This window comes from Dipodomys merriami, unplaced genomic scaffold (genome assembly GCF_024711535.1).
Source record: "Dipodomys merriami isolate MVZ:Mamm:240054 unplaced genomic scaffold, mDipMer1.0.p SCAF_15, whole genome shotgun sequence".
Taxonomy (NCBI): Eukaryota; Metazoa; Chordata; class Mammalia; order Rodentia; family Heteromyidae; genus Dipodomys; species Dipodomys merriami.
In genome coordinates, this window is record NW_027202826.1 from 33,005,057 (window position 1) to 33,031,143 (window position 26,087).

Genomic DNA, 26,087 nt, shown 5'->3' on the forward strand with positions numbered 1-26,087 from the left:
CTAAGTCAAAATAAAATGCAACCTTTTTTTAATGGTAATCGCTTGGTCATAGCAAGTGCTTTGGTTTGTCTGTGAAACTTATTTCTAGAAAAAATACCCTTTTCTCTCCTCTTGCTATTGTTTTTTTCTTAAAGGGTTTATATACAATAAGAAGTAGTCTGTGTCCCTATGCAACAATGAGATGTACAAGACATTTTGTTGAAAAACAAATTTTACAACTTGGGGGGGGGGCAAGAAGGGGGAGATGGGAAAGGATGGTAAGGGGAAACAAAGGAGGGGGCAACAATGCTTGATAAGAAATGTACTCATTACCTTGCTCATTTAATTGTAACCCCTCTGTATAGTACTTTCACAATAAAAAAAAAAAAAAAAAACAAGTAGTCTGTGTTAAAATAGGGGACATAAGAATAAGAATGCTGTGGCTGCTGGGTGCCGGTGGCTCACGCCCTTAATCCTAACTACTCTTGAGGCTGAGATCTGAGGATCACGGTTCAAAGCCAGCCTCGGCAGGAAAGTCCGTGAGACTCATCTCCAATAAACCACTAGAAAACCGGAAGTGGTAGAGCACAAGTGGTAGAGCGCTCGCCTTGAGCTGAAGAGCTAAGGTGTAGCGCCCAGGCCAAGAGTTCAAGCCCCACAACTGACAAAAAAAAAAAAAAAAAAAAAAAAAAAAAGAATGCTGTGGCCTTGAGGAAAGTAGTTCTCTAATGCTGCTTTTATGAAGTTCCATTTCATTACTCATATTTAGTACTTTATTTTTTGGCTTTCATTAATAATTTATAATAGTTTCAGACATTACCATTTAGAAGTCAGCCTTATAATTTCTGATTTTTTTCCCTTTCAACAGCTACTATTTTGTCCTGTGGATGGATTATTTATCTTACATACTATAATTCAAGAAATGTTGGTCTTATTTTAACACTGGTTCTTAACAGATTATACAAGCATGGGTATATCCATATTGGTAAGTCTGAGTAACACTATTTTTTTCTCACACATAATTGTGAGATATATACTATAAGTTTAATTTATCAACAGGTTGTATATAAAGATATATAGTAGCTTTGGTAACTTACCTTTCATGAAATTTAAAGTAACATTTAACCTTACTAGACTGTCTCATGCAGTATTACATAACTAGAAATGAACTACCATTTGGTGAGGACTTTTACCCTATCCTCTTTTACAGTACTTATAAAATAACTTTTTGACTTACTTTGCTGGTAAAAGCTGTGAGAAATTTATCGTATGGAAATAGAAATTTGGCTATATGTAAAGAAATAATTTAAAGTCTTCTATCATTTTTCTAATTTGGCTCAATGACTGGTCCCAGTCATTGGACTGGAAGAAAATGATAAATTAATGACTGCTATAAGACTTTTTAATGATAGTGTATGATTAAGAGATATGAAACAATTACTTAAACTAATTTTCCTATTTGGTTGTTTGGTATCTTGGCCATATTAATGGTACACGTGGCATTTTCCCTTCCTTCCTTCCTTCCTTCCTTCCTTCCTTCCTTCCTTCCTTCCTTCCTTCCTTCCTTCCTTCCTTCTTCCTTCTCTCTCCCTCTTCTATCCCTTCTCTCCACCTTGCTTTCTTTTTTCCTCTTTTTCCCTTTCCCCTTCCTCTTCCCCTCCTTCCTTCTCTTTTTCTCTTTCCTTCTTTTCACCTTCCCCTTCCTTTTCCCCTTCTCTTTCCTCCTTTCCCTTCCCCTCCTCTCCCTTGTATGAGTAACCACCACTTTCTGCTGTCCTGCTATCAATTGCATTGATGACTATTATGTGTTTTTTTTTTTCTCTTACAATAGGTTCCTTCTCTTTCTCAGTTCTTTCTGGAAAAGTCATGGTTCGTGAAATTTATTACATTACAGAAGACATGTCTATCAGGTAACAATAAAACATAAAATGACACAGACAAACATGAAATACTGTAAAAAAATTCTAAGTATACTTTTAAGTATACTTTTAAATCTTAAATCAAAAAAATTATACTTGGTGAATTCATATCACACAGGCTGGAAAGAAGTTTCTCAAATAGCAATTTATAGTAAATACCTCACTTCATTTTTAGATGGACTATTAAGTTACCTGACCATTTCAGTTGTAGAATGTTTGGTGAGCATTTGTTATATTAACAAAGATCTGGAATGTTGAAGTTTCTCATCTATTAGCTCCTTACTTTGAGATAAGTTTATATAGAAGTATTGTTAGCAACTGTAATTTTATTCTTAGAAATGCAAATCTGAATGGGTCAGTCATAATATATTTGAAGTATTCCTTCTACTCATAGCTTTGAAGAAAAGCCTGTTCTGTTTTTGTAGTTTTCTTTTTTTTTTTTTTTTTTTGGCCCAGTTGTGGGGCTTGAACTCTGGGTCTGGGTGCTGTCCCTCAGCTCTTCAGCTCAAGGCTAGCGCTCTACCACTTGAGCTACAGAGCCACTTCCGGCTTTTTTCTTTTTGCTTATGTGGTGCTGAGGAATCGAACCCAGGGCCTCATGCATGCAAAGCAAGTGCTCTACCACTGAGCCACCTTCCCAGCCCCTGTAGTTTTCTTAAAACATATCTTAGAGAACATTTTGTATTAATTAGAGATGCATGTGGTAGGATTTGACAGTGCTTGTACTGCACTTAATGTTTTAGGAGGCAATTTTTGTGGTCTTCTAAAATTATTAAAAGTCAAAAATGAAAAAAGTTAAGAGGTTATGAATGTACCCTTTATTAGATCATTTAATAAAAATTAACTTTTTTGTGCTTTAATATCACCTTTTAAGATTTAATTTTTATGTGATTTTTATATTTAAAAAATGGTTACTTAAATGAAGTACTTATTTTCCTGTTAAGTGTTATTTATTGCATTTTACCTAAGTAGAAGGACCTAATATTTCTAAACATGTTGTATATTACAATAATACAGCTTTTGTCAAATTTTAAGATTTAATGATTTCTTCATTACTTGGAGCTGTATTACTCTCTTTTTTTCAACTAGAAGATTATAGAACATTGGTTTATAACTGATAGTCCTGAAGAAGTTGTATATTTTTGCATGCCAGTGTCTTTTTGAGAATTTTCTCTATTTCTTATTCATTACCAATTGCTTACCTTTTATAATTAAGAAGTAATTTCAGTAAATTGTTACTTAAGTTCTCATTTTTATAATCTTGCTTAGAATTCAGGATGGATTTATCATTTTTCGGTGGTGGAAGATGTACAACCCAAAGCAGAAACAACATGGTAAATACTTATTTCTTCATGTGTTTAAAATTCTCAATCATATAATCTGATTTTATACTTAGAGATAATGAAATGTTTCACATTTTTTTTTTTTTTTGTTGTTGGCTGGCCTTGAATAGTTATGTAGCATAGACAGGCCTGGAACTCATCCTTCTGCCTCAGCCTGCTGAATTTTAGGAGGTGTGCAGCACCATGCCCAGCAAGGAAGTAATTTGGGTTATGTTTTAGAGATTGAGTTGGGTCTGTTCTTGGTTATTCAAGAGCTTTACCACTTTGTTCATGTGTCTTCACTCACGTCTTCTAGTAGATAACCTTTAAAGTTTTATAGTTTACAATTTTTTAAAAAAATTTCATTTTGGTTGAAAAATCCTTTAGTAGTTTTCCTGTTGCCTGATTAACTTCAGGTACTTGAACATATCACTCATTTAGAGTTATCTTCAGTATAATCTTTACATACATTTCTAGCCTTTTGTGTCAAATCTGTGGGCCTGGCTGTGTTGTGACTCAGATGCCCTCCCTAGTACTCTGATCTTTCTAAAACATTCATATTTTTTTTTTTAGCTTCTGTGACTTTATTCATACTTGCTATGTTGTTTCTATGTTGTACAGGCTAGTTTTGAACTCTTGTGTTCTAGTGATTCTCCTACCTCAGCTTCCCAAGTAGATGGGAATAAAGATGGATGCCACCACATTGGCCTAGTTTGCATTTATCTTCAGAGCCTTACTTTTTGTCATGTCAATTTTCCTCTCAGGTTTTTTATGACTGTGTAAGTGGCTCTCGGCTCTTCCACTACCCTTTCTAATTCTACATTAACTACACCACTTCTTCGAGGATAGATCTTGTCTTTACTTTCTAGAACTTACTTTTTCCAACATTATCATGGGAATCTTTACATTCTTCTAAATTATTGAGGTTGCCACAGAGTTTTTATTTTTGTGAATTCTATCTGTTCATATGTTCTGCATTAGAAATTAAGCCTGATAATTGTAAAAATATTTAAATTTCATTAATCCTAATAAACCATTATATGTTTAATGAAAAATAGCTTCCAAAGCAAAAAACAAGAGTGACATTATTTTGTATTTTGCATTTGTCTTAATATTTGGCTTAGTAGAAGATAGCTGGAGTCTCACTTTGCTTCTGTATTCAGTCTGTTGAAGTATCTACCATATATGTTATAGCCTTTAAAAAATTTACTGCTGGCTCCTGGAAGAGTGGTTGCAAGAGTCAAAATATCTCAATAATCTTATTGTTAAGTTTTGATTTTTTTTTAGGCTTCTATAGAGGGATTCCTCCAAAGGTCCTACATCGTACTTTGAAAACCACGGTTCAAGAAGGTTGTAGGTGGGACCTGGGAATATAAGGTCTCTTTGGATCATTTCTGCTTTTAATAACCTATGTTGAGATTCTGAAATGATGCTTAGGAACTATGTAACTTTGGAACTTTACAATTAAATGTTGGGTTTTAAAATTTGTTTTGTTTTGATAGGCTTACCTATCATTTACAACTTTTTTCCTATAAGAAAATAAATTCAAAGTTCTGAAAGTTGCCTAGCCAGCCTAAACTACTTTAAATTTCAGTGTTATTTCACTGCTAGTCTTCTTTTTTTATGCTTTTCTTCCTTCAGTCCTATATGGATGTAATCTTATGTACAATGTATTCTTTATTGAGGCTGGGATGAATGGGTTAGTATTTGGCATGTGTGGAACTAGTGAAATCAGAGTGAATAGAAATGAGAATAATGGGCAGGCTTCATATCTGGAAAGACAACAGATGGAGTTGTTCATTAGGTAACTGAATAGAACACAAGTTTTTCTGTATGATAAAGTATTATGAGGGTATTTGAAATGGCTTCTGGAGGTTTTCCATCTGTAATTTAGAATGGATATAAGATTAATAGTTTTGGGGGGCTGGGAAGGTGGCTCAGTGGTAGAACGCTTGCCTTGCATGCCTGAAGCCCTGGGTTCGATTCCTCAGCACCACATAAGCAAAAAGAAAAAAGCCAGAAGTGTTGCTGTGGCTCAAATGGTAGAGAGCTAGCCTTGAGCTGAAGAGCTGAGGGACAGCGCCCAGGCCCAGAGTTCAGGCCCCAGGACCGGACCCCCCCAAAAAAAAGATGAATAGTTTTTGGAATATCAATTACTATGACAGCATTTTAACATTTTTCTTTGTCGTTACTGCTAGCATTCTTACTGAAAAAATAATATGTATTGGGAATTTAGCATATTGGAAATCTTTTAGTTTTGTGTTTTTATTAATATGAATAAATCCTAAGTTTGGTGTTATTTTCTGGTACTATTGTTCATGTTCATTTTGTGGAGGAAATATGTATTTTTATAAATAAGTAAGTCCTTATAAGTTGTTAAGGTGTTACTTAAGTAAAAATAACTTACTTGTTTATACTTCATAGATGGCTAAAACTCATTCCTAATGGTCAGTCCCTTTGAGTTCAGTCCTAGGTTCTCACAAATTCATTTTACTTGGAGCACGCTCTATGTTTTTGCCACTTATTTAATTTGTAAAGTCTGTTCAGTTTGTTGCTTAGAGATGAGTTTATGTAGAGCACATTTTCCCCTTGTATGTCATGCTTCTATCAATCTTGCAGTCTCTTTGTTACCCTCTTAATCTGTTTTTTTTAATGCTTAGTTAACATAAGTGTGTTTCTTAATAACATAAGTGTGTTTCTTTTATCAATACATGAAATCAAAGAGTTTTCCACTCTAAATCCTTCATGTGAGGTAGTTTTTGTTGAAATAAAAAAGATGTTTATCTTTTGAGTATGACACGAGGAAAATACTGAGAACTATCCTCCAAATTTCTGATGTTGATACGGGCCACTTAGTGTAGTGACAAACAGGATCCTGGTTTGAGGTTGTTTTAAGAGTTCTACCCATCTGTCAGAAGGCAGAATGGTAGATGAAGTTTGTAGATGCTCTCATTCCTTAAACATCATGCATGGTAATGACAGTGAGTAGGATATATCAGACATTGGTTAAAGGCCAATTAGGTATCTGACAAAACATCTTACTTTGTTTTCGGGATAGTTGACTTTAATCTATTGTTTTGAAAAATAAACAGGACATGTGATGATATCTCAATGTTGAGATGCATATGGGATATGAGTAAGTAGTCATGTACCTTTCCTACCCTAAAGGAATTCTTTGACTACAAAGTGAATTTTGCTGATAAATTATGCCCTTTTTATTATTTTCTTGTTTATGCCTAAAATTCTAGGGCTTTTAAAAGTTTATTTCATCTAAATCTTCTTTGTTAAATAAATAAAAACACCTGAACCATTTTTCAAAGCTTAGCAGGCTGTTTTTGTAGTATTCACTTTTGGCAATATTTCTGCATCTTTTCTTTTCTTTCTTTTTTTGTGTTGGTCCTGGAGCTTGGACTCAGAGCCTGGATACTTTCTCTGATCTTCTTTTACTTATGGCTAGTGCTCCACCACTTCCAGCTTTTTTGGGTAGTTAATTGCAGATACGAGCCTCATGGGCTTAGCTGACTTTCAAGCACAATCCTCAGATCTCAGCCTCCTAAGTATCTAGGATTACAGTAAAGATGTGGGCTCAGATCTCAGACTCCTAAGTATCCAGGATTACAGTAAAGGTGTGAGCCACTGGCACCTGGCTCTTGTTTTTTAAAAATAGTATACTGTGACTATATGCCTGCATAATATACTGTCAAATATACTGTCATTTCTTTTGTTCTGTGTGTGTGTGTGTGTTTACCAGTATGGGGGCTTGAACTCAGGGCCTGCATATTCTCACTTAGCTTTTTTTGCTAGGCAGGTGATATACCATTTGAGCCATACCCCAGCTTTTTGATTTAGTTATTATTTTTTTAAATAAAATCTCTTGTTTTTGCCCAGATTGCTCTGGGTATCAATCTTATTTATGCTTCTTGTATTGCACATGTGCGCGCGCACACACACACACACACACACACACACACACACACACACACACACACACACACACACACACACACACACACACACACACACACACACACACACACACACACACACACACACACACACACACACACACACACACACACACACACACACCCCTTATTGGTTGGAATGGGGTCTCATTAACTTTTTTGCCTATACCAATTTTTTGAACTATGATTTTCCTTATTACAGTTCCTACAGCTGCCCCCATGCCCAACCCAAAAGTACTCTGTAGATACTTAGCAATTGCTGTTTCTTTAATTCTTTAACCAAATTTTGGAAGAAGCAATTCTCAAGATCACTCACAATGATTAAGTACATTTTTCATTCATGTTTAAATTTTAAAGCCTATTATTTTCCTATTTTTAATGATGCATCAAATATTTGACGAGCATTTCCTTTGTACCAACCACTATTTTAAGCACAAGGGATACAATAATGAAGTTAACAGGAAGAATATCCTCTCTGTTGAAGTTTATATTCAAGTAGAAGAAATATGAAGAAAAATGTGGTGATTTAAAAACTGGGAAAGCAATGAGGAATATGGAAGGGATCTTTAATTTTTTGAGAAAAGATTTCTTAAATGCGTTTGGAGGTAAATTTGAGTTGAATTGTATATGATCTTGAAGAACAATGCAATAATTTCTACTTGTATAGATCTATTTGGCAATATAAAAAACATTCTTGCATTTATTTTGCTCCACATGTTGGGTTCTAAGATTGCCTTGTTTTATGTAGGATTATGATACCTAGAAAGATGCTCTGCTATTCTTTCATACAAGCAAGCTTTTCTGTGTATTAAACTTTGTTCTTGGTGCCAGGAATTTACTAATGGATAAAATATAAAATGAAGTTCTGTCCATTACAGTCCTTGCTTCATTCAAGTTGGGAGGACTCAGATAAAAAGGAGGTAACGAGGAAAATACAGCATTAAAGAAAATGAAAGCTGGGTTAGTGGAGTAGGAAGTCCTGGTTTTCAGGGAAGTTTCTGTTAGGGAGTTAGGGAAATGTTTATTGGCAGTGGGTAGTGTGGAGCTAGTAACAGTAAGAGGATGAGCTACTGTGGCAGTTTGGGGGAGAACTTACCTGGTTGCGCTGGTCCTGTTTTGTGACTAATACCATGAGGCTAATTACATGAAAGAAATTTTGTATAATTTTGACATCATTTTAAAGACCTTGGCATTACTGACTAGAATGGGAAGATATTTGACAGTTTGGGAACAATGATCAACTGAATTTAGGTTTTTAAATGTCTGACACATGTGTTAAGCACAGGTATAAGTAGTACAGGGCTGAAGCAGGGAGATTAGTTAGGAGACTATTGGAAGTTAATTGTGAATTGGGCAAGGGTGGTAAGAAGTGGTTGAATTCTAGATACATGTTGAAAGAAAAGGTGACAAGTTTGGCTGATAATCTCTGGGTCACAAAAGTATAAGAGCAGTAAGTTTTTAGATTGGAAAAATAGAAAAGGTTGACTCAATATCACAAAGCTAAGGAAATTGTGGATTAGATTTGGGTGAGTAAACCAGGTGTTTGGTTAGAAATGTCAAATTCCAGAAACCTGTTGGACATAAAATTGGAGATAATACTGTTGGATGCCTGACCCAAGCAGTCTAGGAGCCATTGATTTCTGGCATCTATTACTGACCTAGTCAGTGATAGAGTTTTACTTGTTTAAAATACTCATTTACAGCTGTGCGCCATGGCTCATGCCTGTAATCCTAGCTACTCAAGAGGTTGAGATCTGAGGATCACTGTTCAAAGCCAGCCTGGGCAGGAAACTCTATGAGACTCTTATCTCTGATAAACCACTGGAAAACCGGAAGTGGTGCTGTGGATCAAGCAGTAGAGGGCTCACCTTGAGCTGAAGAGTGCAGGGAAAGCGCTCAGGCCCAGAGTTCAATCCCCATGACCGACCAAAAAAACCCCCCAAAACCTCATTTATTACTTTCAAGAATTGGAATCTTTCATATATACTATAAACCTTTGTATTTACTAGTCTTTTTTGTCTTTAGGAATTTGGCATACAGTAAGAAAGAGGAATTAAATGTTCAATATACTATAGTTCAGGGATTTTTAGCTTTAGTCAGGTGGCATATCTGAAGAACTAGGAGCGAATATGTCAACTAACTACTTAAGAAATAGTAGGAAAATTACAGGGCCTGACAATTTTTTGAAGTGTTGGGACTATCATTTTTTTCTCTCAGTTGTCATAGGACATTGTAAGAAAATAATCCAAGACTGGAAAAAATCCCTAATTCAAAACATTTCTAGCCCAAAGATTGTAGATAAGGCATACTCAGCTTCTATGGCTATTAATCTTTTGTTGTTGTTGTTGTTTTTGTCGGTCATGGGGATTGAACTCTGGGCCTGAGCTCTTCAGCTCAAGGCTAGTGCTCTACCACTTGAGCCACGGTGCCACTTCCAGTTTTCTGGTGGTTTTTATTGGATAAGAATCTCATGGGTTTTGTTCTTTTTTTTTTTTTTTTTGGCTTTGTATGGCCCTCTCCTATGGATATAACCCCTCTTTTCACTGTTTGATGTTGGTATAATTTGTGGAGGGGAAGGGAAAAAATAAATTGTTTAAACAGAGGTACAGGTTGACCCATTTCAACAATGAGATGTAAAAGATGCTATGTCAAAAAATGAACTTTACAATTTAAGGCTGTAGGGGGGTGGGGTGGGTAGTGTAATTGTGGAGATGGGAGGGAAGGGATGGTAAGGGAAAAACAAAGGAGGAGACAACAATGCTTGACAAGAGCTGTACTCATTACCTTGCTCATGTAATTGTAACCCCTCCTCTGTACAGTAGTCCCACAATAAAAAACTTATTAAAATATATAATTCATATTATATAATGATTAATAAAAAGGAAAATGAAGCTATCTTAAAAAAAAAAAAAAAAGAGTCTCACAGGCTTTCCTGCCCAGGCTAATTTGAACCATGATCCTACAATCTCAGCCTGCTGAGTAGCTAGGATTACAGGTGTGAGCCACCAGTCCCCAGGGGGCTATTAATCTTTAATGTAATTATGTCTTTTTATTGAGAAGGTTATTGCTTGACATCAACAGTTCATAAAATGTGTTAGTTTTGTACAATTTTTTTTAAAATTTTTTATTGTAAAGATACTATACAGAGGGTTACAGTTACATGAGTGAGGTAATGAGTACACTTCCTCTTGAACATTGATACCCCCTCCATTGTTTTCCCCCTACCATCCCCTCCCTCCCTCCCTTCCCCGAGGTTCTTTTTTTTTTTTTTTTTTTTTGATTGTGATTAAGTGATTACTTAATTTCCGGAAATTCACAGTATTGTGGAATAATGATGCTCATTTAAAGTCACAAGTTCATTCTAACTTTCCTGGAGCAAATTGTCTATCACAGTCTGTAATATATAACGGTGCTCACATATTATATACCATATATGTGATCAGCAGCATGGGGATATTTGGTAGTGGTTCAACCAGATGAGTGGGAGTTCTTTGTTTCTTAAGTCCTGTTAATTTTGTGATATCACCTAACATTTTGGATTTATCATCCTCTTATCAGGGAGACCATGTACTGTTTGTCTCTTCGTTCTTGGCTTACCTCGCTCAACATGATTCCTTCTAGCTCCATCCATTTCCCTGCAAATGCCATTATTTTGTCATTCTAATGGCTGCATAATATTCCATTGTGTATAGATACCACAATTTTTGGATCCATTCATCTGTGGTGGGGCATCTAGGTTGTTTCCATATCCTAGCTATTGCGAACTGTGCTGCAATAAACAAGGAGGTGCATGTGTCCTTGTATATTGGTTCCTGTTGTTCAGGGTAGATGCCTAGAAGTGGTATGACTGTGTCGTAAGGGAGGTCAATCTTTAGCTTTCTAAGGACCCTCCAGACTGCTTTCCAAAGTGGTTGTATAAGTGTACATTCCCACCAGCAGTGTAATAGCGTTCCTCGTTCTCCACATCCCCTCCAGCATTTGTTGTTGGCTGATTTGTGGATGTGGGACATTCTGACTGGGGTAAGGTGGTATCTCAGGGTTGTCTTTATTTGCATTTCCTTCACCACCAGGGATGATGAACATTTCCGCATGTGTTTCTTTGCCATTTTTATTTCTTCATTTGAGAAGTCCCTCTTTAGTTCCCTTGCCCCATTTAGTAATTGGTTTGTTAGGTTTGGGAGGGATTAGTTTCTTGAGTTCCCTGTATATACAGGATGTTAACCCCTTGTCTGATATATTGCTGGTAAATATTTTTTCCCAATTAGTTGGTTGTCTTTCTAGCTTGGTTGCGATAGCTTTAGCTGTGCAGAAGCTTTTTATTTTAAGGTAGTCCCATTTGTCGAGTCTCTCTCCAATTTGTTGTGACCCTGGGACTCTGTTCAGGAAGTTCCTTCCTGTGCCTATTAGTTCAAGTGTCTCTCCTACTCTGTCCTGCAGTAGTTTCAGAGATTCAAGTTTAATGTTAAGGTCTTTAATCCATTTTGAGTTGATGTTGGTGCATGGTGATAGGCTGGGGTCCACTTTTAGTTTTCTGCATGTGGCTGCCCAGTTTTCCCAGCACCAGCGGTTGAAGAGGCTGTGTTTCTTCCATTGTATGTCTTTGGCTCCTTTGTCGAATATCAGCTGGCTGTAGGCCTGTGGATTTATTTCTGGATCTTCTATTCTGTTCCATTGGTCTTCGGGTCTGTTTTTGTGCCAGTACCATGCTGTCTTTGTTATTATAGCTCTGTAGTAGAGTTTGAAGTTCGGCATGGATAGCCCTCCCATATTGTCTTTATCCCTTAGAATTGTTTTGGCTATTCTAGGTCTTTTGTTGTTCCATATGAATTTTTGGACTGTTTTCTGTATTTCAGTGATGTACGTCATTGGGATTTTAATAGGAATTGTGTTGAATTTGTATATTAGTTTTGGAAGTATTACCATCTTTACTATATTAAGTCGGCCTATCCAGGAGCATGGGAGGTCTTTCCATTTCCTAGTGTCTTCTGCAATTTCTTTCTTTAACTTTTTATAGTTCTCATTAAATAGTTCTTTTACATCTTTGGTTAGGTTAATTCCTAAATATTTTATTTTTCGGGAGGTTATTGTGACTGGGGTTGCTCCCTTTATTTCCCTCTCTTCCTGTACATTATCAGTGTATAGGAAGGCAACTGATTTTTGTGGGTTTATTTTGTATCCTGCTATTTTGCCGAAGTGATTTATGATTTCTAAGAGTTTGGGGATGGAGTTTTTGGGATCGTGGAGGTATAGTATCATGTTATCTGCAAAAAGGGATAGTTTAACTTCTTCTTTCCCTATGCGGATCCCTTTAATGTCTTTTTCTTGCCTTATTGCCCTGGCTAAGGGTTCTAGGACTATATTGAAGAGGAGTGGAGACAGTGGGCATCCTTGCCTTGTTCCTGATTTTAGGAGAATTGGTTGTAGCTTTTCCCCATTAAGTATAATATTGGCTATTGGTCTGTCATAAATGGCTTTTATTGTTTTTAGAAATGTTCCTTCTATTCCTATTTTCTCCAGAGCTTTTAGCATGAATGAATGTTGAATTTTGTCAAAGGCCTTTTCTGCATCTGTGGCGATAATTATGTGATTCTTGATCTTGGCTCTGTTGATATGTTGGATTACATTTATTGACTTATGTATGATAAACCATCCCTGTGTCTCTGGGATGAAGCCTACCTGGTCATAGTGAATTATTTTTTTTATGTGTTTCTGGATTCTGTTAGCTAGAATCTTGTTAAGGATCTTTGCATCTGTGTTCATCAAGGAGATTGGCCTGTAATTCTCCTTTTTGGTTGGGTCTTTGCCTGGTTTGGGGATGAGTGTGATATTGGCTTCGTAGAATGAGTTTGGGATAGCTCCCTCCTTCTCTGTTTCTCTGAAGAGCTTGAGGAGTATGGGTATTAGTTCTTGTTTAAAGGTCTTATAGAATTCTGCTGTGAATCCATCTGGTCCTGGGCTTTTTTTTGTTGGAAGACTTTTGATAGCTTCCTGTATCTCATTATAGGATATTGGCTTATTTAATTGGTAACTTCTTCTTTGCTCAGTTTGGGCAACTTGTATTTCTCTAAAAATGTATCCATTTCTGCCCGATTTTCTTCCTTTAGAGAGTATAGCTTTTGAAAGTAGTCTGTTAGAATTGTTTGGATATCTTGGGTACGTGTTGTGATGTTTCCCGTGGCATCCCTAATCCTATTGATATGGGTTTCCTCTCTTCTTTTTTTAATTAATCTAGCCAATGGGCCATCAATTTTGTTTATTTTTTCAAAGAACCAGCTTTTTGTTTGGTTTATTTTGGTTATGGTTTTCTGATTTTCTAATTGGTTAATCTCTGCTTTTAATTTGGTTATCTGGCTTCGTCTAGTAGCTTTAGGTCCCATTTTTTCTTGTTTTTCTAGCTGTTTTAATTGCAACATGAGGTTATTTACTTGGTCTGTCTCCATTCTCTTGATGTGGGCACTGAGGGCAATAAATTTGCCCCTCAGGACTGCTTTTGCTGTGTCCCACAAGTTTCTTTGTGAGGTGTTTTCATTTTCATTGAGTTGTAGGAAATGCTTTATTTCTTCTCTGATCTCTTCTGTTATCCAGGCATTGTTAAGGAGTGTGCTGTTCAATTTCCATGTATTAGAGAAACTTCTGCGGTATGCTTTGTTATTGAGAGCTAGCTTGATTCCACTGTGGTCAGATAGGATACAGGGGATTATGTCGATCCCTTTGTATTTGCTTAAGTTCCTTGCATGAACTATGATATGGTCTATTTTGGAGAAAGTTCCGTGAGCTGCTGAGAAGAATGTGTACTGTGTTGTTTTAGGGTGAAATACTCGGTAGATGTCAGTTAATTCCGCTTGAAGTATGGCCTCTCTTAATTCGGTAGCTTCTTTGCCAATCCTCTGGTTGGTAGACCTGTCCTTTTGTGAGAGTGGTGTGTTAAAGTCTCCTAGTATTATCGTATTGGGATCTATTTTATTCTGTAAGTTTGAGAGCATTTGTTTGACATATCTGGGTGCACCAATATTTGGGGCATATAAGTTGATGATGGTTATATCCTCCTCTTGGATTGTTCCCTTTATTAATATGTAGTGTCCATCCTTGTCTTTCTGTACTGATTTTAATGAAAAGTTTATTTTGCTTTCTTACTGGGGGCATTTGATTGGTAGATCCTTTTCCACCCCTTCACTCTGAGTTTGTTTGTATGTTTGGCTGAGAGGTGGGTCTCCTGAAAGCAACAGATGGATGGGTCTTGTTTTCTGATCCAGTCCTCAGTTCGTTTTCTTTTAATTGGCAAATTCAGCCCATTTATATTAAGAGAAAGTATAGAGAGATGCATTGTTGTCCCTGCCATTCCGTTTTCCTAAGTTTTTCTTCTTTCCTTTCCTCCTGTGCTTGCTCAGTTAGACTTTGAGTAACGCCTGTTTGGGGCAGGCCCCAGTTCCTGGTTGCTTTCTTCAGGTTGTGTCCCCCCTCTTAGAATTCTTTGTAATGCTGGCTTAATGTTTATGTATTCATTTAGTTTTTCTTTGCTATTAAAAGTTTTCAGTTCTCCATTGAATGTGAATACTAGCTTTGCCGGGTATATCAGTCTGGGTTGGCAGTTATTGGCTCTCAGGGCTCTTATGGTGCTTTCCCAGGCTTTTCTTGCATTCATTGTTTGTGTGGAGAGATCTGCAGTGATTCTTATTTTTTACCCGTTGTAGTATAGCTCCTTCTTCATTTTTGCTGCATGCAGGATTGTTTCCTTATTATTCAGATCTATCATTTTTACTATAATGTGTCTAGAAGTGTTTCTCCTGGGGTCTTGCTTGTTGGGTGTTCGATAAGCTTTTGTGATGTAGTTAAGATGGTCGTTTTTGAGGTGGGGAAAATTTTCATTGATTATCTTGTTAAATAGGTGTTGCATTCCCTTGCTCTGGAATTCCTCACCTTCGTCCACTCCAATTATGCGAAGGTTAAATTTTTCAGCATTATCTGCTTGCTCTTGAATTTCCCTTTGGTTTAATTTGAGTGATTTTTCCATATCTGTCACTTTTTGGTCCAGTTGGTGTATTCTGTCTTCTGTATCTGACACTCTACCTTCCATTTCATTCACTCTGTTGACAGTGGCTTCTATTGTGGTTTGCATGGAGGAAATGGGTCCCTTTATGGATTCAATGTTGGTTCTCAGAGTACTGATCTCACCTCTCAATGAGGTATGCATTACCTCTAATTTGGCGTTTATCTCACTTCTTACTGAGGTTTGTGCAGCTTCTATTTTTGCATGCATCTCTTGTTTGATACCCTGTATCTCTTTGGATAGTTCATCCTTGTGCTCTTTCAATTTCTGATCAATTTCTTGAGTCATTGCCTCCAGCAACCCTTGGATGTAGCTTTTGTCTTCCATTCCTGCTTTGCTCCCACTGGGGCTCTCCCCTGCGTGGCTGCTGGCTTTTGAGGTGAGCTTGCTGTCCTGGGTGGTGGTAAACCTTGTGATTTTTCTCTGTGATTTTCGCATGGAGGTTCAGGAAACTGCTCTTCAATTTTGTTTTGGTGTGTCTGTCTTTGCTTGGTTGCTGATTCTGTATTGGTAGAGAGAGTCTGTGCCTGATCTGGGTTCTGTTGGGAGCCTATTTCCAGCTGCTATTCTGACTTACTTATGATTCTCAGCTCTCTGCTGTAGATTGCTGGCAGTTCCCGCCTTTGGAAGGATTGAGCAGCCTAGACTGCTTGTGTTTGCTCCTACGGGTGCTCTTGTGAAGAACAGATGCTCTGGATGCACTCTCCCAAATACTGGAGTCTGCTATGGGCTCCTGATGTATTTTTGTTTGTTTGTTTTGGGCTGGTTGTGGGCTTGAACTCTAGGTTTGGGTGCTGTCCCTCAGCTTTTCAGCTCAAGGCTGGCACCCTACCATTTGAGCCACAGCACCACTTCTGACCCTTTTTGCTTTTGTGATGCTGAGGAATCAGATCCAGGGCCTCATACATCCAAGACTATCACTCTATTGCTGAGCCGCCTTAACAGTCTGAGCTCCTGCTTACTATCAGGTGCTGGCAGCCTGTGTTGCCCACTTCCCAGTCTAGGGTATATGGGTGGAGTTTTGGTGGGGTTTGGGCTTCTCTTGTCCTGGGTCTCCAGGTCTTTTGTTGTCACAGGCATGCTTCCTGGGGAGTGTTGTTTCCTGGTTTTCTCCCCTCTGTTGAGGCGTATGCTCAGCTTTTTACTTCAGTTGGGAGGAGTTGGTTGTGTTGTTCAGGCGCCAGATCCCCGGGCCTGGTTCCGGCCTCAGCCTGGAGCGCGCTCGTTAGGCCTGTGCTGATGTGTATACCACCTAGGTTATGCAGCCTGGAGCGCACTCGTTAGGCCTGTGCTGATGTGTATACCACCTAGGTTATACAGCCTGGGGGACACAGTTCAAATTTCTTCTACTGTTGGTAGTCTTGACCCAGGGGCGCTGTTCCTGGCTTGGGCATTTAAGCTCCCTTCCAGAGGCGCTCTTGCTCTAGCCTGGCCAGCTGAGTGTGCTCCACGGGCTGGTGGAGCTCTCAAACAGTTCCCAGTTTTAGTGGGTCCTGTGGTCCGGGTGTTGGGGTAGGGAGTCTAGGTCAGGGTCTGGGGATTCCCTCCAGCTCTGGTCTCCCTTGAGGGATACACTTCCCCTGTGGGGTACTCACCCTGGAGCTGGTTGTTTCTGTGTGGTATAGGTCGTCAGTTGTTGTTGCAATCCGAGTTCAGTTGGGGTGGTTGTGGGCTGGGTTGGGTGGTGGTGGCTCTGTGTGATTCTTTTCTGTCTCTGCCTCTGTCAAAGCTGTCGGGTCAAAAGTGTCCATGCTCAGGCAGCTTCTTCGCGGTGCCTCTGGGGCCCGAGCGGCCCTGCCGGGTCGTTGTGATTGCGATCGGGCGGGTGGTCTGCCGACAGGTCCCTTTGTGGAGCTGCTGGTGCGGAGCGGCTTTGGCGGGATGGAGCCTCTCTGCTCGGGTGGAGAGTGAAGGGTGGGGGTGGGATCCTCATGGAGACTCCCGGCTGGTAGTTTTCTCTGTTCCTGGCGATCCGCTGTTCTGCAAACCGGTACCTGGTGATCTGAAAGCGGCCCCCTGTGTCTCTGGGGCTCCCGCAGCCCCCCAGTTTTGTACAATTTTTAAAAATAATGTTTATGGAGAATCCCTAGTTCCTTTTTTTTTTGTTGGTCATGGGGTTTGAACTCTGGGCCTGGGCACTGTCTCTGCGCTCTTCAGCTCAAGGCGAGCACTCTACCACTTGAACCACAGCGCCACTTCTGGTTTTCTAGTGGTTTATTGGAGATAAGAGTCTCATGGACTTTCCTGCCCGAGCTGGCTTTGAACTGAGATCCTCAGATCTTAGCCTCCTGAGTAGCTAGGATTATAGGCGTGAGCCACTAGCGCCCGGCTAGATTCCCTAGTTTCTATGGCGCAAAAATCATAGTGCAGTTGCAAAATACTTGCATGATATGTAAATATACTTAAACATTTTACTATGTGTATTTTATTATAACATTATAGCTATTTAGCAAAGTCTTATTTTTTTAATCCAGAATCAAGAAACTCAGGTTGGTTTTCAGGGTGTTAAATTATAATTCTAAATTTCTTTTGCCAGTATTTTATCTTTAATATGCATCTTTATTATGTAGGATTGTATTTTAAAATAAATGATTTGATTTACTTTGTGAAACAAGATTTGTCATGAAGCTTTGATTAATATTCTTTATAAGTTGACTAAGAGTTTTTTTTGGTACTTGTTATCTTTAGATCCAAAGGCAGAAACCAGGTTATACATCACAGTTAATGACTTCGAATTTCATGTCTACAATCGTTCCGATCTTTATGGACGTCTTCAAGAGTTGTTTGGTTTGGAGCCAACAATAATTCCACCCAAGAAAGATGATGATAAGAGCCGAAATGGAAGAACAAGAACCCAGTCTAAAATTGAAAGGTTCAATATCAAACTTGAATTTTATTAATTTCCAATGTTTAAACATTTCCTAGAATTTCATTAACCTACCAGAGCCTAGTTTTTTCTTTTTATAAATAATTAAAAAATTAAAACATAGAATTATTAAATGTTCCCAGAGTTCTGTCCCCTTTACTCAGCAGTCCTAATTTGTTTTATATTAATAATAGCTGTTATTAATTTGGTCTCTTCCTTTTGACTATCTGTACATACATATACAAATATGTACTCTTTGAGGTACATATGTAAATATTTGATTTTGTCTTATGTGTTTTAAAAAACTCTTTAAAAATCTTGTATAGTGTGTATTGTTAATTTGCTCTATTGTTTATTTTGTGGTAATGTAGATTGAACCCAGGGCTTTGTATGTGGTAGATGAAGCTGTCACTGAGCCACACCCCCAGATCTGTAACTTGCATTTTATACAGCTATATATCTTCAAGATTTTTGTGTATCTGTATATATAGATTACCTTATATTAAAAAAATTTCTATAGCAGGCTAGCAAACTTGAACCTACAGACCAAAGCTAAACTACTAATTGTTTTACAAATAAAGTTTTATTGGGACATAGCCCTACCCATTTGTTTAAGTATTGTTTCTGGCTTCATTTGTGTTTTAGTGGTTGAGTTGAATAGTTGAAACAGAGACTATACAAGACAGACCATGAAACCTAAAATATATGCTGTTGATTGCATTACAGAAAATGTTTGCTAAGCCCTGATATAGAATAAATGAGAGGGGCTGGGAAGGTAGCTCAGTGGTAGAGCACTTGCCTTGCATGCTCGAGGCCCTGGGTTCGATTCCTCAGTACCACATAAGAAAAAAGCCGGAAGGCATTGTGGCTCAAGTGGTAGAGTGCTAGCCTTGAGCTGAAGAGCTGAGGGACAGCGCCCAGGCCCAGAGTTCAGGCCCCACGACTGGACCAAAAAAAAAAAGAATAAATGAGAAAGAGTTGAAGTGGAGATTCAGAGCTAGTGGACAAAGTAGCCCAGGGAGGTGAGGAAAAGTTTAAAGAAAAACATCTAAGTCGCTCTACACACCTGTGGGTTCTGCTTTGACAGATTCATTCAACTGCAGATCAAAAATATCCAGAAAAGCCAGGTGTTGGTGGTGGCTTATGCCACCTACTACTACTCCTATCTGAGGATCATGGTTCAAAGCCAGCCTGGGCAGTAAAGTCCATGAGACTTTTACCTCCAATAAACCACCAGAAAACTGGAAGTGGTGCTGTAGCTCAAGTAGTAGAGCGCTAGCCTTGATCTGAAAAGTTGAGGGACAGTGCGCAGGCCCAGAGTTCAAGCCCCATGACTGATCAAAAAAAAAAAAAGTCCAGAAAAAATAGTTTCTACTGAACAATTATAGACTTTTTTCTTAATGTTCTTAGATAATACAGTATAACAACTATTTACACTGAATTAGATGCTAGAAATTATATGGAGATGATTTAAAGTATGCCAAATAATATGCACAGATTTTATGCAAATAACATGACATTTTTCTGTGAGCAACTTGAGCATCATAAATTTTGGTTTCCTTGAAGGTCCTGGAGCCAGTGCCCCATGGGACTGGTTTATATGGATGACCATATAAGAGAAAAACTCTGGAGAAAAACAACTTTCTGATAGATTAATGAACTATAAGGAAAAGTTAAATAGTATGGAATAGGTATAATAGTCTGTAAATAGTATTTTTAGCCATCTATAAGTAATTCATTATACACCTTTTCTAGAAAATGAAAAATTCTTTAACAATATTTAAAGACAGTAAAGGGAAACTATAAATAAAAATTCAATTAAAATCCAAGAATAAGTTGAAATGATTTTTGGTTTCTAAATACAATACAGTTTTATAAAGAAATGAATAAAATTTGGAATCAAGTTTGGAATTTAAGAAATGGTCTATGGCTAGCCTTCAAACCACATCAATATGTTTAAGAGGCATCAGCACTTCTGTTCTCATTGTAGCCTTAAATGTCTATAAATGAGTGAAGAAAATGTGGTATATAGGCATTGTGAAATATTATTCAGTTTTAAAAGAACAAGCATGTTTTGTCCTTTGCAACAAAATGGGCAAACTGAAATAAGCTCGGTACAGAAAGTTAAATACCTTGTCATCTCTCTCATATTGTAGAATCTAAAAACAAACTCCTAGGAGTAGAAAGTAGAATGATTGTTAGCAGCAATCACAGATGTGGAGGGTTTAGGAAGATGTTCAGATGTTCAATAGGAATGAATTGAAGAGCTCTGTTATATAACATAATGACTGAAGTTTAAAATAATGTATATTTGACAATTTCTACTAGTAGAGATTAAGTACTGTTGCCACAAAAATGCTAAGGAGAAAGATAGGGTATCTTTAGGCATTCTGCCAAAAAAAAAAAAAAGAGGGAAAAAAAGAATCCAGATTTTAACTGAAACAGTGATCACATTGAGTCAGGGAACCTTGATGAAAGAGACTTGGGTGGTAGTGGTGTTGATAGAGAAGGCTTTGGGAGTGTGCAGGAACCATATGTGATTGGAGATGTCTCAAACTTTCATTTTCAGATGTTACTGTGAAATACTTGTTTTCACCAGGCTGTGCACTTTTGTGTATGACCAGTTTTCCTACTCTGAGCCAATGGTTTTAATTTTTTTGAGGGCAGATTATTTTGGCATAGGGTAATATGGGGAGGGAAAGAAGTTGAGCTGCTGCCTTACTTTCAGAGCTGCTAACAATAATGGAAAAGATTAAAGACTCATACCTTAATCATTAAGTTAACCTTGTTGATTTCATGAGAACTTTGGGTATCTTGTGAAATGCATGTGGTAACAATATATTCTACTTGATGGTTTTGTCATTAAAGCCTATTACTATAAAAGCATATGTTTGTAGTCTACATTAGCTTATATATCAAAAAGCTGATGTGAAAAAACCCATTCTAAGAGATACTTTTAGGGATATTGATATTTCCTTATATAATTCAATGAAGTAGTCATTATATGTGTATAGCTAGTATTAATAATGCATCTTGTGCTAGGTGCTGGTGGCTCACACTTGTAATCCTGGGTACTAAGGAGGCTGAGAATGGGAGGATTGAGGTTTGAAGCCAGGCCAAGTTTGAGACTCCTTTTCTACCCATAGATGGGCACTATGATGTACATCTGTCATCCCAAGGTATATGAGAGGCTGATATTAGGAAGATCTTGGTTTGAGGCTAGCCCAGGCAGAGAAAATGTGTGAGATTCTCATTTCCATAGGTCAAAGGGAGTTGATGAGGTGCCACATGCCTATGATCCCAGCAATAGGAAGCCTAAGTAGGTAGGAACAGGTAGCCTAACTTGGTGGGAAACTAGACCTTAGCCTAAAAATGAATGAAAAACAGAATTGGAGTTGTGACTCATTTTTAGTAATATCTTGCTACTAGGCCAAACAAGCACAAGGCCCTGGGTTCAAACCCTGGTACCACCAAAAAAAAGAGTATGTTTTCAGGAAATTAATTGTATCCTCTATATTTAAGGTTTTCTCATGCATGTAAATTTTATTTTTTCTTGTCAGAGTTAAAGTGAAAACAGAATCTCAAGACCCCACATCCTCTTGGAGATCACTTATTCCAGTAATAAAGGTCAATGTTAGCACAGTAAGTACATTTTGTTACAATGATTAGTGAGTTAAAATGGAAAACTTTCTGTGTTTTTTCAAAAGTCATTTTTCATGTTAGTAAAAGAAGGCAATTTGGTGGTGTTTTTAGTTCCTATTTCTGTAAAGTGTGAAAACATTTTAATACCAATACTGTTTTAGAGCAAGTTTATTAAACTTGGAAGGCTGTTTAGTCATTGCTTTTCATGTGTCTTTAAATTTGCTTAAATATTGTTTTTTAGATCCATAGAATAATTTAGTATATAATGTTAAAATAGAATAATTTCATTTTTGATTTTTCATTGATTTTTCCCCCCTAGGGACGTTTGGCCTTTGGGAATCATTACCAACCACAGACTCTGTGCATTAATTTTGATGATGCTTTCTTAACTTATACTACAAAACCACCTTCAAGTCACCTTGACCAATTCATGCATATTGTGAAAGGAAAGCTTGAAAATGTTCGAGTTATGCTTGTTCCTAGTCCAAGATATGTTGGTCTTCAAAATGATGAGTAAGAAAACTTTATAATTTCTTTTTAGCTATTATAGATATCAGCTAGAACTTATAGCATACCTTAAATTTCTTTGCTAAAGGTTGTGCCTTTCTCAGTCTATTAAAGTCATTAACAGTTATTCTTGCTTTATAGGATCAGTATGCTATATGGTGTGTTTCATTGTGTGTTTCATTGTGTGTTTCATTGTGTTTCCATGTGGTTATAACTATTGTTTTTACTTTCTCAATCTATTTTGGAAACATACTTGAGATGGCCTCATGTGGGTTTTTTTTCTAAACATGGATATATAGTAAACTAAAGAGTTCCATGACATAGAGTACCATTTTGAGTTAGTAAAAGTTGAAAATAGAATTGAAACTACTTTTGGGAAAACTAATGAAGTTAGTATGGTCTGGTTTTGAGACCTGTTTGTTTCTTTGAAACCTAAACTCTGAGTTTCCCATTTAGCTACCCAGACCTTGTCATTCAGTGAAGGTAGTTCCTTTTATTTATGAGACATGTTATATGTGAATGCTGTACATTAGATTCATCTCAGTGTGGTGAGATTCTTATACAGGAATAGACCAGGACCTGAGGGAACAGATTCATTTGACTTTAGGCCATATTCATGGGTTGGTTGATGGGCCCTCATGATTTTTTTCAGTCTGTTTTGATTTATATTAAGGGAACTCTGTTGTTGAATGTATGTCATTTAAATGTTACATGCAGAGTTCCCACTATAATATTTTAGCTTGTATCTATCTTTGTTGCATAGACAATATAAAATCTGGGTTTATGAGAAAATGATTTTTTTTTTTTACTTATAGTTCTTGACTGAGTTGCTATTGGATTTTTCAAGATTGGCTAGTAAGACAGGATTTTTCACCTTTTGGGATGCAGGTATCTGTGGGTATATCTGGTCTTTCTCATTGAGATTATGGACTGGATTGAGCATCTTTTGGAATGTGGGCTATGCACACATTCTTTATTTATAGGTAAAGGCAAACTGAATAAATCTGGCCTTAAAAAACTACTAGAGAGTAGGACAAAAAAGTGTGCAGTATTTTAATATTTTGTGTGAATAAAATATCATTATTCAAAAGTAGAAATTTACTACACTTTGTGATTTCATACATGTTTAGAAGAAAAAAGTTTGTACATAGTGTATTATCTTACTGAGAAGTTAGTTTTAATGTGGAAATATTATAGTATATGATAGAGAAAAATTGTTAAAGCAAGGATTAATACTTTTTGAGAAGATGAAGACAGAATTATTCACACCAGAGTTTAGCTTCAAGATATTTGCTTTAAGTTTAAGTTGATCAGTAAAAATGAGGGCTACATAGAGAGTTTGAGACGAGCGGGGGCTATAAGCAACAACAGCAGCAAGCCTCCAAGGAAATAGATGTTACATTGTTACAAATAAAAATGTTATAGGTTATTTTTTGTTGTTGTTGATGGTTGTGGCCCCTGAACTCAGGGCCTGGGTGTTGGCCCTGAGCCTCTTTGTTCAAGGCTAGTGCTCTACTACTTGAACCACAGCACCATTTCAGGCTTTTTCTGAGTAGTTTATTGGAGATAAGTGTTTCATGGATTTTTCTGCCTAAGCTGGCAGAATCCTCAGATCTACAATCCTCAGATCTCAGCCTCCTGAGTAGCTAGGATTACAAACATGAGTTATCAATGTCTGACTAGATCAAAACTTTTAATGCTTCTGAATGATTATACTTTAGGCCACTGAAAGAGTACATATTTATTTAGGATTGTAGTATTAATAGAAATTACTTAATTTTAATTTTGTCATAAATGTAGAAGATGTCACGATTTCAGTAATTATTATTATATTGAATTTAAAATTTGTTTTAAATTGATTTCTCTCATTCAGAGTAGATTTCTCTCATTCAAAATGTAAAATCAGAGCAATAAAATCCAAAATGTTTTCTTCTTGAACTTAATTTGCTGGTAAAATTTCCGTACCATTTTATTTTAGTGTAATATCAAATATAACTGTGAAACAACTTAAGATGATTTTTTAAAGTTTTTCTCTTTTTAAGATATCACTCATGATGTGCTTTGTAGTTTGTTCCTTTCTTTTCTTTTTTCCCATGATTATTTAGAGTATAGAGTACTTTGTATTCTAGAGATGTATTTCGTTTGCCCTCACTCTGTCTTCTTGCAGACCACCTAGACTGATGGGAGAAGGCTTTGTGGTAATGCAGTCAAATGACGTTGACATCTACTACTACATGGATGAGCCAGGTATTGCTTTCTTCAAGTATGTTCATAGTTAAAATTCTGTAATGCTGATATCCAAGAATACTTAAAATCTTACTTTGTGACATTTCTCAATAGTCAAGTATTAACTTGGCTTTTGAGACAAAAATATAGTAATATTTTTAGACTAAAATATAGTGATCTTAAAATCCATTTGCACAAATAGAGCTGGGCATCTGTGGTTCAGACCTGTAATCCTGGCAACTCAGGTTAAGATCTGAGGATCTTGGTTTGAAGTCAGCCCAGGCAAAAAGGTTCATCAGACTCTTTAGTTAACCAGCAAAAAGTTGAAAGTGATACAATGTAAGCCTTTAGGAAAAAAGTTAAGGGTGAGCTCCCAGGCCCTGAGTTTGAACTGTAGTATTGGCGCACGCGCGTGTGCACACACACACTCACATTTTCACAAATATATCTCAAAACTTCAATCACAAGCAGGTATGGTGGTGCACACTTGTAATTCTAGCAACTTGGGAAACTGAGGCAGGAGGATTGTGAATTCTAAGCAATCAACATTGAATTTGCAAATAACTATGAATGAAAACTTTTAGGGAAAGTGATATAATTCAGCTAGATCATTTTAGCTTAGGAAGAACATCAATCACATTCTGTTAGATTGGAAGTTTAATGCTTAAGATTGAAGTCCTAGTAGTTACAGTGCTTGATAGGTGGCTTTCATTTGATAAAAGCAGGTAAGTATTGAAATTTTTTTTTTTTTCTTACTGATCTTGGTATTTGAACTTAGGGCCTGGGTGCTGTCCCTGAGCTTTTTTGCTTAAGGTTAGTGCTTTACCACTTGAGCCACAGTTCTGTTTCTGGCTTTTTTGGTGCTTAATTGGAAATAAGAATCTCATGAACCTTTCTGCCCAGTCTGGCTTTGAACCTCATTCCTCAGATCTCAGCCTCCTAAGTAATTAGGATTATAAGCATGAGCCATCAGTTCCTGGCTCTCTTAAAAAATTTGAGAGTATAAAGGTTTCCTGATACGAAAATGTTTTAGAACTGCTCACCCAAGGAAACTTTTTGAGTGATATTGTAGGTAAATGTCTTTATGTTGTGTGTTTGAAATACAGGACTTGTTCCAGAAGAAACTGAAGAAAATATTGAAGGAGAAATAAGCAGTGAAGATTGCAAATTACAAGATTTACCACCCTGTTGGGGACTGGATATTGTTTGTGGTAAAGGAACAGATTTTAATTATGGACCATGGGCTGACAGGCAGAGGTACTTGAGTAAATTATATTTTTAATAAAGTCTATTGAATATTAAGATAATACTTAGCTTTATATATAAATACACATATATACATGTACATATGTATATATATATATGTATATATATATTTATATTTGTCCATAGACTTTTTTTTTTTATTGTTGTTGGTCATGGGGCTTGAACTCTGGGCACTGTCCCTCAGCTCTTCAGCTGAAAGCTAGTGTTCTACCACTTGAGCCACAGTGCCACTTCCAGCCCATAGACTTTAAAAATTGTTGTTATAAAGGTAAGGTATAGCGGAGTTACCGTTATAAGTCAGATAATAAGTACTTTCCTTTTTTTTGGACAGTGTCACTCTTTCCCTCT

At 37.1% G+C, this 26,087-nt stretch overlaps 1 protein-coding gene across 7 annotated transcripts in view; it reads left to right on the top strand.

The window, feature by feature from the left end:
* Bltp1 (bridge-like lipid transfer protein family member 1) overlaps positions 1-26,087 on the top strand; it is a 181,760-nt gene that overhangs the window by 18,815 nt on the left and 136,858 nt on the right. For all 7 annotated transcript variants that reach the window (XM_070022544.1, XM_070022549.1, XM_070022547.1 and 4 more), the window contains exons 4-11: positions 848-964; positions 1,811-1,889; positions 3,168-3,232; positions 17,921-18,104; positions 21,659-21,740; positions 22,060-22,253; positions 24,415-24,494; positions 25,580-25,730. In XM_070022544.1, coding sequence (XP_069878645.1) covers positions 848-964; positions 1,811-1,889; positions 3,168-3,232; positions 17,921-18,104; positions 21,659-21,740; positions 22,060-22,253; positions 24,415-24,494; positions 25,580-25,730 — 952 coding nt within the window. The remainder of the gene's footprint in view (positions 1-847; positions 965-1,810; positions 1,890-3,167; positions 3,233-17,920; positions 18,105-21,658; positions 21,741-22,059; positions 22,254-24,414; positions 24,495-25,579; positions 25,731-26,087) is intronic.